The sequence below is a fragment of the Podarcis liolepis genome (assembly GCF_965112155.1).
Source record: "Podarcis liolepis genome assembly, chromosome: 8".
NCBI lineage: Eukaryota > Metazoa > Chordata > Lepidosauria > Squamata > Lacertidae > Podarcis > Podarcis liolepis.
This window is the reverse complement of record NC_139560.1, coordinates 30,118,160-30,131,592: the sequence shown is the minus strand read 5'-3', so window position 1 is coordinate 30,131,592 and position 13,433 is coordinate 30,118,160. Positions and strand designations below refer to the sequence as shown.

Below are 13,433 nucleotides of genomic sequence, written 5' to 3'. Positions count from 1 at the left end.
TGGTTGGACAGTGTTCTCGAAGCTACAAACATGAGTCTGACCAAACTGCGCGAGGCGGTGGAAGGCAGGAGTGCCTGGCGTGCTCTGGTCCAGGGGGTCACGAAGAGTCAGACACGACTAAACGACTAAACAACAACAACAACAAATTAAGCACCTTAGAAAAATTAAAGAGAAAGCACCTCGTATACTTTTGATGAAGAGAAACTGTCCAGGAAACCAGAAGACTTCATAGAAGGTGGATTTCTAAAGGCACAGTGTTTTATGTCCTGAGCAACACAGTGGCTGAAACACACCTACTTGCCACCAGAGAAGAGCTAGCCTTAACAAAAGAGAAGTTTGAATCCTGGAACCTGGTATTACAATCCCCACAGCAGGGATCTTCTTCACTGTCAGCTTTTTTGCACATACCTTACTAGGGCTTCCAGGAAAATATTGTTCTAATCATTCACAAACAAAGATTCCTAAATTCCAAATAGATAAACAGGCATATCTATCTGGAATGCCACAGTAATTGGTTGAGTGATGCTAATACCAGGCATTGGTATTCAAATAAATTTTACTCAGGGTAAATCCATAGAAATTAGGGGACCTAATTTAGGGTTTACCCACACTTACCTTTCCTCTGCAATTTCCAGGCACAGTCCATGCTTTAAAGCTCCACATGAGTGCTCTGTTTCCTCCCACCCCCAGGTCTTTCCCTATGAAAACCTGCTCTCTAATGCTGAATCAGAGCAAACAGCAATCCACAGAAAACTCGAATTGCTATTTGTGGCACTACAGCTTAAAAGAGCAGGATTCCACAGGGAAAGCTCTGGAACGAGTGCTCAGTCTGGATAGCTCAATTGGTTAACAAGCCTGGATAGTGCAGTTGGTTAGAGCACAGTGCTGATAATGCCAAGGTTGCAGGTTTGATCCCCATATGGGACAGCTGCATATTCCTGCATTGCAGGGGGTTGGACTAGATGATCCTCAGGGTCCCTTCCAATTCTACAGGTCTATTCTTATATGAAAAGCAGAGCTTTAAAGTGTGCCTGGAAAGGATAGGGCAAAAAGTCATGGATAGTGGATAAGTCATGTCCCTTAATTTCAGTGGGCCTCCTCTGAGTAAAACTTCACTGAATACCATCCAAAGGGCTTGTGTGCTTGTACTTCAAGTTTTGTTTAAAGGCTGGTATAAATATTATGACTGCCACATGAAACAGCCTCCACATAAGAGGTAATCTAGACAATAGTGATGACATGTAGTGTTGGCTTAGCACCTAGATCACCACCAAAGCAGAGAAAGTCCACTTAACGGCATGCCACTGTAGCTGATACCAGAAATATGATAGCAGTATGAAAACTCTTTACTCCATGGGGACAATTACTGGTGCTGCATAAAGCATTTGAAATGGCCTCTACTTGAGTGGGTACCCAATTCATATGGCAACAACTTGTGATAGCAGGTTAATGCAGCTAAGCTATCACATGGCAATTGATGTTATCATTAGTGCTTACACAAAAACTTGAATGGGGGCTAAGGCTAAGGCTGCAAGTCAGCTACAAGGCATCTTCTGGAAATTTGAACCAGATGTCCAAAACAATCTAAATAATGGATATGCATTAAAAAAAGCAAATCTTTCCAAGTGCATGGAAACACTAATTACTTGGGGCTATTTCACCCAGTTGCAGCTGTCTAAACCAAGCCCACCACACACGTCTGAATGTTTGGAGATGTGTGACTCTCCTTCACGTTTTACAGCATAGCACCACAAATACTATTATAAATGCAACAATACATTTGCAGCTACTCCTTTTGCAAATTGAATGAATCAAGTGAACAAAGCATTAGGGAGGATGCTGTATGTATACAAAAGTTAAGTGTAGTGGTAAGGTAATAGAGAGGGGGAGGTAGAAAGAGGATCAGCAAGCAAGACATGCAACATTTTGGAAGTTGACCTCTGTTTATACAAAGCATGTTTTCTCATGGACAGACACTTCACACATTGTATTTTTCCTACATGGGTCTAGGGGGAAAAAAAACATAAGCAGCAACACATGTGATAAACAAATGACTCTCAGCAGCCTGTTTTAAAAAAATAAAATACTTCTTGCCGTGTGCTCTGGTTGCTACTTCAAAACTTTCCAGTCTTGCCTGAATATAAAGAAGTTGGCTTCCGCTTTAAATTGGTTTAGCAAGTGTGAATGTTGTCCAGAGTAATTCTGAGAATAATGGAAACTGTAAATTAGTGAGAGTAATCTTGAATCTGTAAAGATTATTTTTCCTTGTGTGCATTAACATTCATCTTAATTAAACAACTTAGTGTTTACAGTTTGCTTTAAACTTTAGTATACTGAATACTTTGAAGTCATCTCTGAACCTGCTCACTAATTAACTCCATGTCTAATGTTTTACTTACCCCCTTTCATTTGTTAAAAAATGATATTTCTTTAGATTGCATCTAGTACCTTTCTATGTGGGATGCACACTTGATGCAAATGTTGCCACCTATTTGGGGAAACAATGAAATGCAGTACGTTTCAAAAGCAAAGTGATTGTGAGTGAAAGGTAGGATGTGTACGTGTATTAAATCCTAAACTTTAAAACATTATAGTTGTATCTCCATTAAGAAAATGGAGGTTCTAAATGCAAATAAATCATAGTGTACTTTTACAGGGGATAAGAAATGGATTCTACAAGTTTTATTCAATCATTGTGGGAATAGATCACTTGTGAATGACAGTACCATACTATAGTCCAGGGACACTCGCCACTTCCCAATGTTGTGGACCCCAGCCAGCATGGAAAATGACTAGGGATGACGGGATTTTCCAGTCCATCACCAACTAAAGGGCCACATGCTGTATGCAGTACAGCAAACAAAAGTGCAAACCATGTTCAACAATATTTAACTGTAGTTCCTCAAAACGTGATGTGCAGATTTCCCAAAATACCATCTCCCTGCCCTCTCCTAGCATTTTCCCACCTCTGCAGAGCAAGACAAAAGCTGAAGCATAAGATTAAGGTCAGGCTTCCTTGCTGACTTACAATGACAAAAGTCTCCATGGTTGCATTAAGCATGTTGCTGCAAATTAGCTGTTTGGAAGCTAGCATGTATACACAGTGAAACAATACGATGCATGCCAAACACTACAAATGGTGCATGTGTGAAAATATCCTAAGAGAATTTACAACTTGTCCACTCCCCCCCAATAGATGACAAAATACCCTTTTAAAGAAAAATAAAATATTGTGTGTGTGTGTGTGTGTGTGTGTGTGTGTATGCATATAACACAGGCACGGACACACACACACACACAGCAAGTGGCAAACATTAAACTCTTTTTACCAAATACTAGCTCTCTCTATGGAAGCCTTTCCAGTACCATCAGCTTTGATTATATCTATACTTTATGGTGGTAACCAGTACCTACAAGAACAGTCAAATGGCATCACATATCTTGGCAAAACATTCTAAGGGTTGTGTTTTTAGGTTTTTGTTTTTTTAAAAAAACCCTCTTTTCTTCCCCTTTGCCTTTCTCTGTTATTCAGAAGGAGCAATATCCCTTGCTTTTCCCCCATAGTGAGGTTACATCTAGAAGGTGATTTCCATGTGTAAAGCAGACAATAGCTTATCAAACATTTCAGGCAGAGCTTTCATTTCACTTGACATGAAATACTTTTTTGTTTTCAGTGGAGATAATTTTGTATGCTAAGCTGTCAGTCAAGCTTGTAAGTGATAAAATGTTGACTGTGAATCCACCTTGGGTCTTCTGAAATACAGCCAATCATCAGTTCCCAGAGTCTTGCATCTTACACAGTTAAAGCCTAGTGATGTCCTTGGTCTGTTGCAAATCCCCAATACTCTCATAGTCATTCTCTTGTGGGAGGATTGATTGGCTGTTGTTCAGTACCAAAACATTTCTGTCTTCCTCACGGTTTATAGTCTGAATCGCTTCATAGTCTGGCTCTAATTCCCCATTTAGTCTGTCTGTTGACTGAGGAATGGTGGTAAGGTTTGGGGTATTTTCCAAGTCCTTCACACTGGCATAAAGACCACTGCAAATAGATGGCGACTTCTGAGGTACAATTTCAGGAATGCAGGTGTATGTAGACTCCAGCGCTCTGGTGGCCTGGCCTGGTTTATTTACAGAAGAGTACATTGCTGAAATCTAGAGGAGGGAAGGAAAGGGGAAGAATTAAATACATGAAAATAGCAAATTGATTGTTCATACTATGGCTTCATTATTCACTGAGAAATATGCTGTGGCATATAGGCTGAATCAGTCATAAACATTTATGGCCCAATAAATCATGGTTTGTTGGATTAAGGATGAGCACCATGTTTGTGGGCTTCCTCCAAGTTTTGATATCATGGTTTGAAGTCAAGAGATTAAACCACAGTTTCCTGGTAAAGTGGTAGACTCTTTCATTGGAAGCTTCTAAACAGAGGCTGGATGGCCATCTGTCAAGGATGCTGTAGTTGTGATTCCTGCATTGCAGGGGTGTGTGGATTAGATGTCCCTTGGGGTCCTTTCCAACTTTACAATTCTATGATTCTGTACCAGGCTGATGCTTCTTAAATTGCCAGAGGCGAGCCCCTCTTACAAAGAATGCCTTGCTTCACTATAAAACACGGAAAATGCTACAGATTTCAGATTTCCATGTGCGCCCAACAAAAATAATCCTTTGCATTGGAGGGGGGGCATCTTTTACTGCACAGATTTGCCCACCATTCTCAGACCTTCTTAATGATGCAGCACTTATGCAGAATTATTAAATTTCATGCAAAAAGAAACTCACCTCGTCTTCTGTAAGAGATGGGTCTTCTTCTCGAGATTTGTAGGACAGTGAACTAAGCCTCTGAAAGAGACAGGAAAATAAGCTTTATTAACAGATAGCAGTGATAGGCACCCTGCCTCTAGGAATTAGTACATCATAAATGGTCATTTCATACTCATGCATTTCAACATTAGCTAAAACCCACACTGCAGTTTCAGAGATAAACAGCCTTAAGGTAAGTAGAGCTTTTCGATGCGGCAAAACATTTGTTATGAGCTTGAGCGGCATAAGGAGGGGTGAATGATAAGCAACATTATCAGTCCAGTTCTACTAGATTTTTTAAAAACTTTTACCGAAATATGACTATGTCAGCAGAAGTCCATGTATGTACACAATTAAAATGAAGCTGATTGGCCAATCAGAATATTTTCCTTTGGATTTTTCAATGCATCATACCAATACACCTACATTCCATAACTGCATAATTAATTATATTTTTTAGTTTTAGAAAGATCGGTAGGTGCGGTTCAGTTAATGAGGCCTACAAGGCAACACATAAAAAACTCTGAAGAAATAATTAGTTCTTTACTGCAACAACTAATTTATCACCATAATTTACCACAGTTTTCTTTAGGATTTCTACCTTGTGCAGCATAAAAATAAAACCAGCCGTTCAAAATAGGCCTAAAAAATATGTTGTCACTTAAAAGCTATTATAAATGTTCAGTTAAAACTTTGAGGATGGGTCAACATAATTTAAATTTCAGTACTGTATGTCAGGCAACATACAGTACTGGAAACTGGCAAATTTGGAAAAGCAACAACAACAACCAAAGGCATTTTTACATAAAGAGAGTAATTACCTACCACATCTTAGCCTCGTGGGATATATATTTTAGGGATGGGGAAGAGCTGGTAGGTCAGAGCCCCAATTAATTCCCCCAACCCTGTGGGCAAACTTTGACTGGTGGGCGTGAGCACTCATCTGGGAATCACCTGACAGCAGATGGTTGATAGCTGTCAAAGTTCAAAGAAAGTAACCTCATTTGAATGCACACCTTCACTGCCAGTCAGCTGACAGGCACCCAGAGAGTGCAGCTTCAAAAGTGCTGTGTAACTGCCATTCAGAGGTTACAGGAAGCCCGGTTGAAGTCAGTTTCAAGGAAGTGGTTTTTTGAACAACATCTGAAAGGAACACAGGCTGACAGGCCTGAGAGAATATTTGGAAGCTGGGAAAATAAAAAAATCTATTTAATTTGAAATGATGTCATAAAATGCAGCTGGGCTTTTCTGGGTGGAAGTGGAGAAAAACCTTTGGTTTTTCTCAAAATCAGAATGAAGCTAGGGCTTTCTTGGATCAGGGGTTTGGAGGCCAGGATTGATGTTGTTTTTATTCTACTTTTTGTGTAGAATAATGCATCAGATGTAGCAGACGCTGATGAAAAATTACATTTCTGCAAACACATTTAGGAATGGTTGTTTTCATACTAGCAAAATAACCGCAAAATGCATTACAGCACTACATTACAGCACTATTTCACTCTTGTGTACATGCATGAACATCCATGCATGTGCACAAACACAATATTGAATCAAAAGTTAGAGTAAATGCCAGAAGTTTATTGAATGGTCCTGTTCGCTGGGAATTCTGATTACAAGGTCAGCAGGAAACACCTGAAAACTCCTATGACTCCTATGACTAATGAACATATTTCACCCTTATTTCCATTATTTATGGAAATAGGACAGCATGTCCTATGACAAACACATAGACATCATGAGCAGGTCTCAATACAGTCACATGCTCTTCTGCAAATGATTAAGCAACATAAGGTATACCTTGTCAGGTTCACTAGGCCCTTCTGCCACCTCTTCCTCTTCCTTGGCTCCTTTCTCCTGCTCATTCTCATTCTCATCAAGGAGTTTCGCAGGCACTGGAGGCGGAGCTTCATCTTCCAGGTCTGGGGTGTTGCTAAGAGGACTCTCCGAATTAACACTCTGGCGGCTTTTTTTATTCCTGTCCACGGAGGCATACTCAGCTGATTCAACTTTACGCTCGGCAACATGATCGAGGTTCCCGTTAACCATCACAGCAGCTTTGGGCTTGCTGTCGCAGCTCTTCTCTGTGCTAGCTGTTGCTGCCGGCTCCTTTATCTCCTTCACAGTCTCATACAAACAGTCCTCAACTATATTTTCTTGGGAGGAGCTGTCTTTCAGCACTTCGTAGGGGCCTTCCATACCTAGACCCTGATCATTTTCTGTATTTCTTGTAGACAGAATAGTTTCTATGGCGTTGTTGGGAGGAATTCTGGGTAGCTCCCTGCTTTGATGACATTTTAAGGATCTTCCCTGACTGTCCTGTTGATCCAGGAGGTCAGTAGCAGAGGTTTGCACTTCTTCATAAGGCTGGATGCAAGCAGTTGTGCTATCTTCTGAGAGAACTAAGGAGGGGGGGGGATATAAATAATATGAGCAACATGAGCCTTTAATGTAAGTGCAGAATATAACATCCATTGTAGAAATCAGAAGGGCCACACCTGAAAAAAGAATATCCTGTTCCAGGAAAAGATTTATCCACCAAGGTCCTCAGATACACTGGATTATGTCTGCTAACCAGCAGTGACTGGTGCTCACTGGGGCTGCTAGGGTGGAAGGGAAGGAGACTAACAGGACCTGGAATCAACTGATTCTAGTTGTTGTTGTTGTTTCTTAGATTTATATACTGCCTTTCATGTAAAGCTCTCAGGGCAGTTCACAAAATAAAAATACAAGATAAAAGCACACAAAAAAATAGTTACAACAGAAACAACAAAACAATACCTCTCACAAACACATTTAAAAGGCTGTAGAATATTAATCAGCCCAAGGGCTGGTTGAAGAGGAACATTTTCGCCTGGCTCCACAAGGTGTATAATGAAGGCACCAGACGAACCTCCCTGGGGAGAGCATTCCACAGACGGGGAGCCACTGCAGAAAAGGCCTGTTATGATGTTGCCGCCCTCTAAACCTCATGTAGGGGAGGCACACAAAGACGGGCCTCAGATGATGATAGTAGGGTCTGGGTTGGTTCATATGGGGAGAGGTGGTCCTTGAGGTAGTGCGGTCCTGAGCCATTGAAGGCTTTATAGGACAAAACCAGCACTTTGAATTGGGCCCGGAAACTAATTGGCAGCCAGTGCAAGTCAGGCCAGGATTGGTATAATATACTCAAACTGTCTTGTGCAACCTGGCTGCCAAATTCTGTACCAGCTGCACTCCATCTTCCTCCCTGCTGAGTTCCAGAAGTACAAAGCTAAGATCTGGCTATATATTAGAAGGGAGGCAGATGGGGACTGGCTGAGAGCAGGCTAAAGTTGGTGGGCTGGTGCCCCATTTGCCCTAATGGGCCCGCCTCCAATGGTGCTTAACCTGTGATATCCTTCAGTCTAGTATTTAAGTCAAGCAAAGATGAAAGCAACAACTATACAAGATCCTCTCTTACTCCTACCTACAACAAAGTAAGCCCCTTTAATAGGGATTATGCACAGAAAGTTTGATCTCTTCGAAGCATGTATTAGATAATGTCTTGATTAACTAAAGGTGGTGATTTTCTCGTCAAAAAGAACCCTCAGGAAAGAGAGGAGGCAAGGCTGAAGAAACACCCCTTCCTAGACATCTTAATCGTCTTTAGACTTTGCAATTTAGATACAGCATCACTTGGCAAGAAATGTGCATAAAATTGTCAGAAGACAATGGTTTATTACCTAAATAAGGGAACCTTTTGTGTTCAGATATTATAGAATTCGAAGTTATTGTGACTTCTGTGCAACTACCATCACCTAGTTGGCCATGTTACTGCAATTAACAAGTGTACCGCTTCTACGTTTGGGAATTGTAGCTCTGTGAGGGGAATAGGGGTCTCCTAACAACTCTCAGAACGCTTAACAAACTACAGTTTGTTCCCGGGATTATTTGAGGGAAGCCATGGTTGTTTAAAGTGGTATGATACTACTTTAAATGTATAGTGCAAATGTAACCTCAAATCAGCGGTGACTTTGTTTTCTCAAGGCGATTTTATTCTCCTAGGCATATATTTTATGTTTTAATTTCTGCCGTTACTTCTGTTTTTATTTGCTGTTTGGCCTGAACTTTGTTGTTAATGTATTATTATTTTTTTAGTTGCCTTGTATTATTTTGTGAACTGCATTGGCAGGAAGGACGTGTGTTTGAGAGCTGAGGAACGAGCCCTTGAAATGAATACAAATCAATGTGAAGAAATAATCACACAATCACATCACTTGTTGAGTCACATGTTGAAAGTAGCAATGAGGCTCCCTGGCTCCCTAACCCAATATCCTGAGAATATGCACCGAGAATAGTTATCTAAGCTGGGGATACCCACAAATGTAGGCTTCCACAAAATCTGAAACTCTTGATTGTACAGCTCCCATGGAAGCCTATGTAGACATCCATTTCAGCTTGTAGACATAAGGGGTCTAGTGCTGTGTGAGCTCAGTGGTGGGGCCAGTTGCTCAGCTCCACTGTCCCTTTCAATTTGTGGAGCTCATTCATGTAATTAATTACTGGTGCAGAGGGAGAATCTCCTACAAGAGATCTTCAATGGCATGGAAGTGTTGAGTTTCCAGCAATGGTTGTGGAACCTGAGAAGACACCAAGTAACTAAAAAGAGTTACCAGTGTGCAGTTCTCTTTCTCAAAAAGCAAACTCTTGATTTCACTGTCTGACACCTGTTCCTCCTTTCTTTCAAGCTATCATGTATCTTTAAAATTTAACAGTTAGAGGGAGGTTGGTCCAATATACCAGGCTGTGGAAGACACACAGAATACGAATGTATTTATTTTGAGTTTCTAGTTTATAAAAGCTTTCAGCATATTTTAGCATATATATTTTTTAAGTTAGACTCATTTCAAATGTTTAGCCAAGCAGGAAGACTCACTCACTTTTCAATTACCTTCACAATGATTGAACTGAATCATTAAGGATTTTTATAGCTATCTAGTTTACCAAGAATATAAATGTGTTAATTTTACCTCAGGATAGCACTGCAATTATAATTTAGTAGTATGTTTCAGAGACTGAAATGTAAGAGCACTTGTGTAAGCTGGCATTTCTTATCTTAAAACATATGACCTAGAGGCACTAATTTAAAAAGCATATGATAAATTACTACAATTGCCAATGAAATGTATACAAGTTATGCAAACAAATAGATGTCTCCCTGAATATTGTTTTCCCATACCCAATCACAACACAGTTACCAACAAAATCCCTATCTTTTTAAGCATAGTTGATTCATTTATTTATTTCAACTATCTGTTAATCTCTCTTGGCTAATTCACATATTCATGTTCCTTGCTTGATAATGGAAGCACCAAGTGATAACCTAAATAACAGACTGAACAACACAGATAGAACTTTTATGTTACCTCCACATTATCTCGCACTAAGCATGGTGCCCGTTTACTGTTGCGAGTGCTGTGAAATCAAATAAATGATAAATCAGTTCTTACCATCACCATTACTGAGTCCTCCATTTTGTTCACTGCTGGCAAGTGGATCTGTAGCCAGACTTGTGACAGAGTGGCTAAATGCCTCCTTATCTGAAGGCTGCAAAGCAAAATGAATGGATTAGCATATCATTTGAACCAGCTATGGGAAGAGTTATTGTTCAGCAATTACTGTTATGGATCACTGTTAAAACTGTGCTTATGGAAGACAATCTTACTTGGCTACGAAGGATCGCCAAAGAAGAAGACTATTATGGAATAAGTTCTAATTTTCATGCCTTCTATATTGTTTTAGACACCTGTGAAAAATGCCTTGCTTTCAGCAAGGCTATCCTGACATCTAATTTAGTTGCCTAAATTTCTTTGTAATGGTTGTGGTTTTAGGTATATTTGTTTTTAATCGGTTTGTGGATTTTAGCAGTGTTTTATTTACAATTTTATTTATAAACTGCTTGGAGATTTCTTTGATCAAGCGGTTTATAAATCTTCTGAGGTAAGTACCGTATTGGCCCAAATATACCGTATTTTTCGCCCTATAGGATGCACCGGTCCATAGGACGCACCTAGATTTGGGGGGGGGGAATAAAGGGAAAAAATTGATTTCCCCCCCCCAGGTGCGGGGCTGGGGGCGGGGAAAGCGGAGCTTCCCCCTCCCCCAGCCCCCAGAACGGGACCCAGAGCCATGCCGAAGCTGCGTGCAGCTTTGGCATCGCTCTGGAAGCTTGCAGGGCTGGAGGAGGGGGAAGCCCTCTGCCAGCCTTCTAACCAAGTGGGGGACAGCGGGAAAGGCGCGCTGCGCCTCCCGCTGTCCCCCGAGTTTGCGGGGCTGGCGACGGGGAGGAGCAGGCTTCTCCCCCCCACCAGCCTTCTAACCAAGTCGGGGGACTGCAGGAAAGGCGCACTGCGCCTCCTGCTGTCCCCCGAGTTTGCGGGGCTGGCGACAGGGAGGAGCAGGCTTCTCCCCCCCGCCAGCCTTCTAACCAAGTCGGGGGACAGCAGGAAAGGAGCACTGCGCCTCCCCGCTGGCCCCCGAGCTTGTGGGGCTGGCGGTGGGGCTCTCCTGAAGCCTGGAGAGTGAGAGGGGTCGGTGCGCACCGACCCCTCTCGCTCTCCAGGCTTCAGCAAAAGCCTGCATTCGCCCCATAGGACGCACACACATTTCCCCTTCATTTTTGGAGGGAAAAAAGTGTGTCCTATAGGGCGAAAAATACGGTAAGCCACACCGCAAATAAGCCACACCTTTAAAAATCAAGGCTTATTTGTGGATGCGGCCCGCCTCCTAGCACTACGGCATTCCCGGCACTACCTGCCCAAGCCAGCGCAGGGGGAGGCTTGGGAGCAGAGGGCAGGCTGTGTGCCATTGCCCCACACACCTGGGCTGCTTCCTGAGGTGGGGAGCCACACCACTTTGCCAGCAGCCTCCTCCCCTTTCTCCTTCTTTCTGGTGGCTGGAGAGGCTTGGGAGTGGCGGGCGGGCGGCACGCTGCTGCCCTGCACTCCCAGCCTGCTTCCTGGGTGGGTGGGGGGGGGGAGCCACACCACTTTGCCACACTTTAACTTTTCACGGCCTGAATTTTTAAAAAGTGTGGCTTATATTCAGGCCAATATGGTAAATAAGGTTCACATATGCAGTAACACTAAACTATTGTTTGTTCAAACAATGATCAGCAAATGAATAGATTATTAGTCTTAAGGTTCACTGTTATTTTAGCTAATAGTATCCTATGTTAGTCTTCCTCTTATATGCACTTTCAATAATAATATATGCACTTTCAATAATAAGTGACGGATTCATTTTTACCACATTCATCAGATTCTCATGGTCCCCATTCTGGTGTTTGGGTCTCTTCTCCCTTTAATATAAACAAAGATTTAGGTGCATTGTTAAAATAAAATAGCAGTTCAAACAATAGTGCTGGTGATGACTACTTGCTGGTCCCAATCCAACTAACACCTTCCTGAAACCAACTGGACATGTATATAAATACCAAAGGAAGTTGCTGCAAACATACAGGGCACAAAGTTCCCTTCCATGAGAGTTTCAGAAGCAAGATATTTACATTTTACCACCCTTCTGAGCTCAGCGGCAAATCCCACCTCAACTGTAGCTGCACTTCTAAAAATTTATTTCGCTGAAAGCAGACTAATTATGCCATTTAAAATCCACGATGCTGCCCATGCAATACACAATATGATTCATGTACGCAGTAACTAATTTGCTCCCCGAAGCTTTTCTGACAAAGCATCTGCTTTTAATGTCACCCATTATTATATCAATAGCATCAGTGTAACTTTTCTAGGAAGGAAGGGATTTAGTTTAATTGCACTTCTCAGCGAGTACCTGCTCCACAAATACCCTGGCACCAAATCCAGCCTAACAACATGCTAAATTATTAAAGTATGATTGCCAGATAATGTCTGGCATTAGAATTTGCATAGCTTGTTAGAAATACCCAGCAGACCGATTCTTACAAAAATGTCTTTAGTTTTCATCCTCTTGGAAGTGTCTTAAGAGACTTCAGGGATAGAGCATGCAAATGAGGGCAGGAGTTATCAGTCACAAACTTTGGTAAGCATTCTTCGGGGTTATTTCAGTCAGTTCCAATTCAACAGCAGCTTCAGAGTCTTTCCCCCCTCTTGCTATTTTATGTAAACAACAAGGGAAAGGGCAAAGCTATTTATTTTAATGGATACTTCTAGTTGAACATAGCCTCTGTTGTCTGAATAATCAGCAATGCAAAGTGGGCAGCCATAATTAATATGCATGATGAACTATATGCTGGTCTCATTAACAGGCAAAATTGATTGATATTAATTCTGGTTCAAATTCAAACGTACAGCAAAACTGAACTTTGTCTCTTGGATTTGTTCACGAAAACATAATCATTCCTTGATTTTAAGACACTCATTTTAGACCCCCAGCATCCAATATTAAACACAAACACTTGTGTCTTATGAAATTATAACCACAATCTTTATTTGGTGTGGTTGCTGCCTGATGCCCAAGCTGAGGGTTTCCATCCTTTGGGGGGGGGGGCACATTTTGAATTCTGAGTGTGTGCTGAAACAGCCAGTCACAAAACAGCTGCTATTGGGGGCAGAAGGAGGATGGCAGAACACAAAATGGCTGCCATGGGGTTTGTGGCATAACACAAAATTAGACA

At 41.7% G+C, this 13,433-nt stretch overlaps 2 protein-coding genes across 9 annotated transcripts in view; one reads left to right on the top strand and one right to left on the bottom strand.

Annotated features, from left to right (window-relative positions):
* The window catches only part of LOC310713404 (myelin P2 protein-like), a 489,621-nt gene that overhangs the window by 240,789 nt on the left and 235,399 nt on the right, over positions 1 to 13,433 (top strand). The window lies entirely within an intron of this gene.
* PAG1 (phosphoprotein membrane anchor with glycosphingolipid microdomains 1) overlaps positions 1 to 13,433 on the bottom strand; it is a 101,817-nt gene that overhangs the window by 2,797 nt on the left and 85,587 nt on the right. For all 8 annotated transcript variants that reach the window (XM_083517362.1, XM_083517364.1, XM_083517366.1 and 5 more), the window contains 5 exons: positions 12,071 to 12,122; positions 10,273 to 10,369; positions 6,602 to 7,203; positions 4,784 to 4,843; positions 155 to 4,152 (listed from right to left, as the gene is read on the bottom strand). In XM_083517362.1, coding sequence (XP_083373488.1) covers positions 3,802 to 4,152; positions 4,784 to 4,843; positions 6,602 to 7,203; positions 10,273 to 10,369; positions 12,071 to 12,122 — 1,162 coding nt within the window. In that variant the 3' untranslated portion in view covers positions 155 to 3,801. The remainder of the gene's footprint in view (positions 1 to 154; positions 4,153 to 4,783; positions 4,844 to 6,601; positions 7,204 to 10,272; positions 10,370 to 12,070; positions 12,123 to 13,433) is intronic.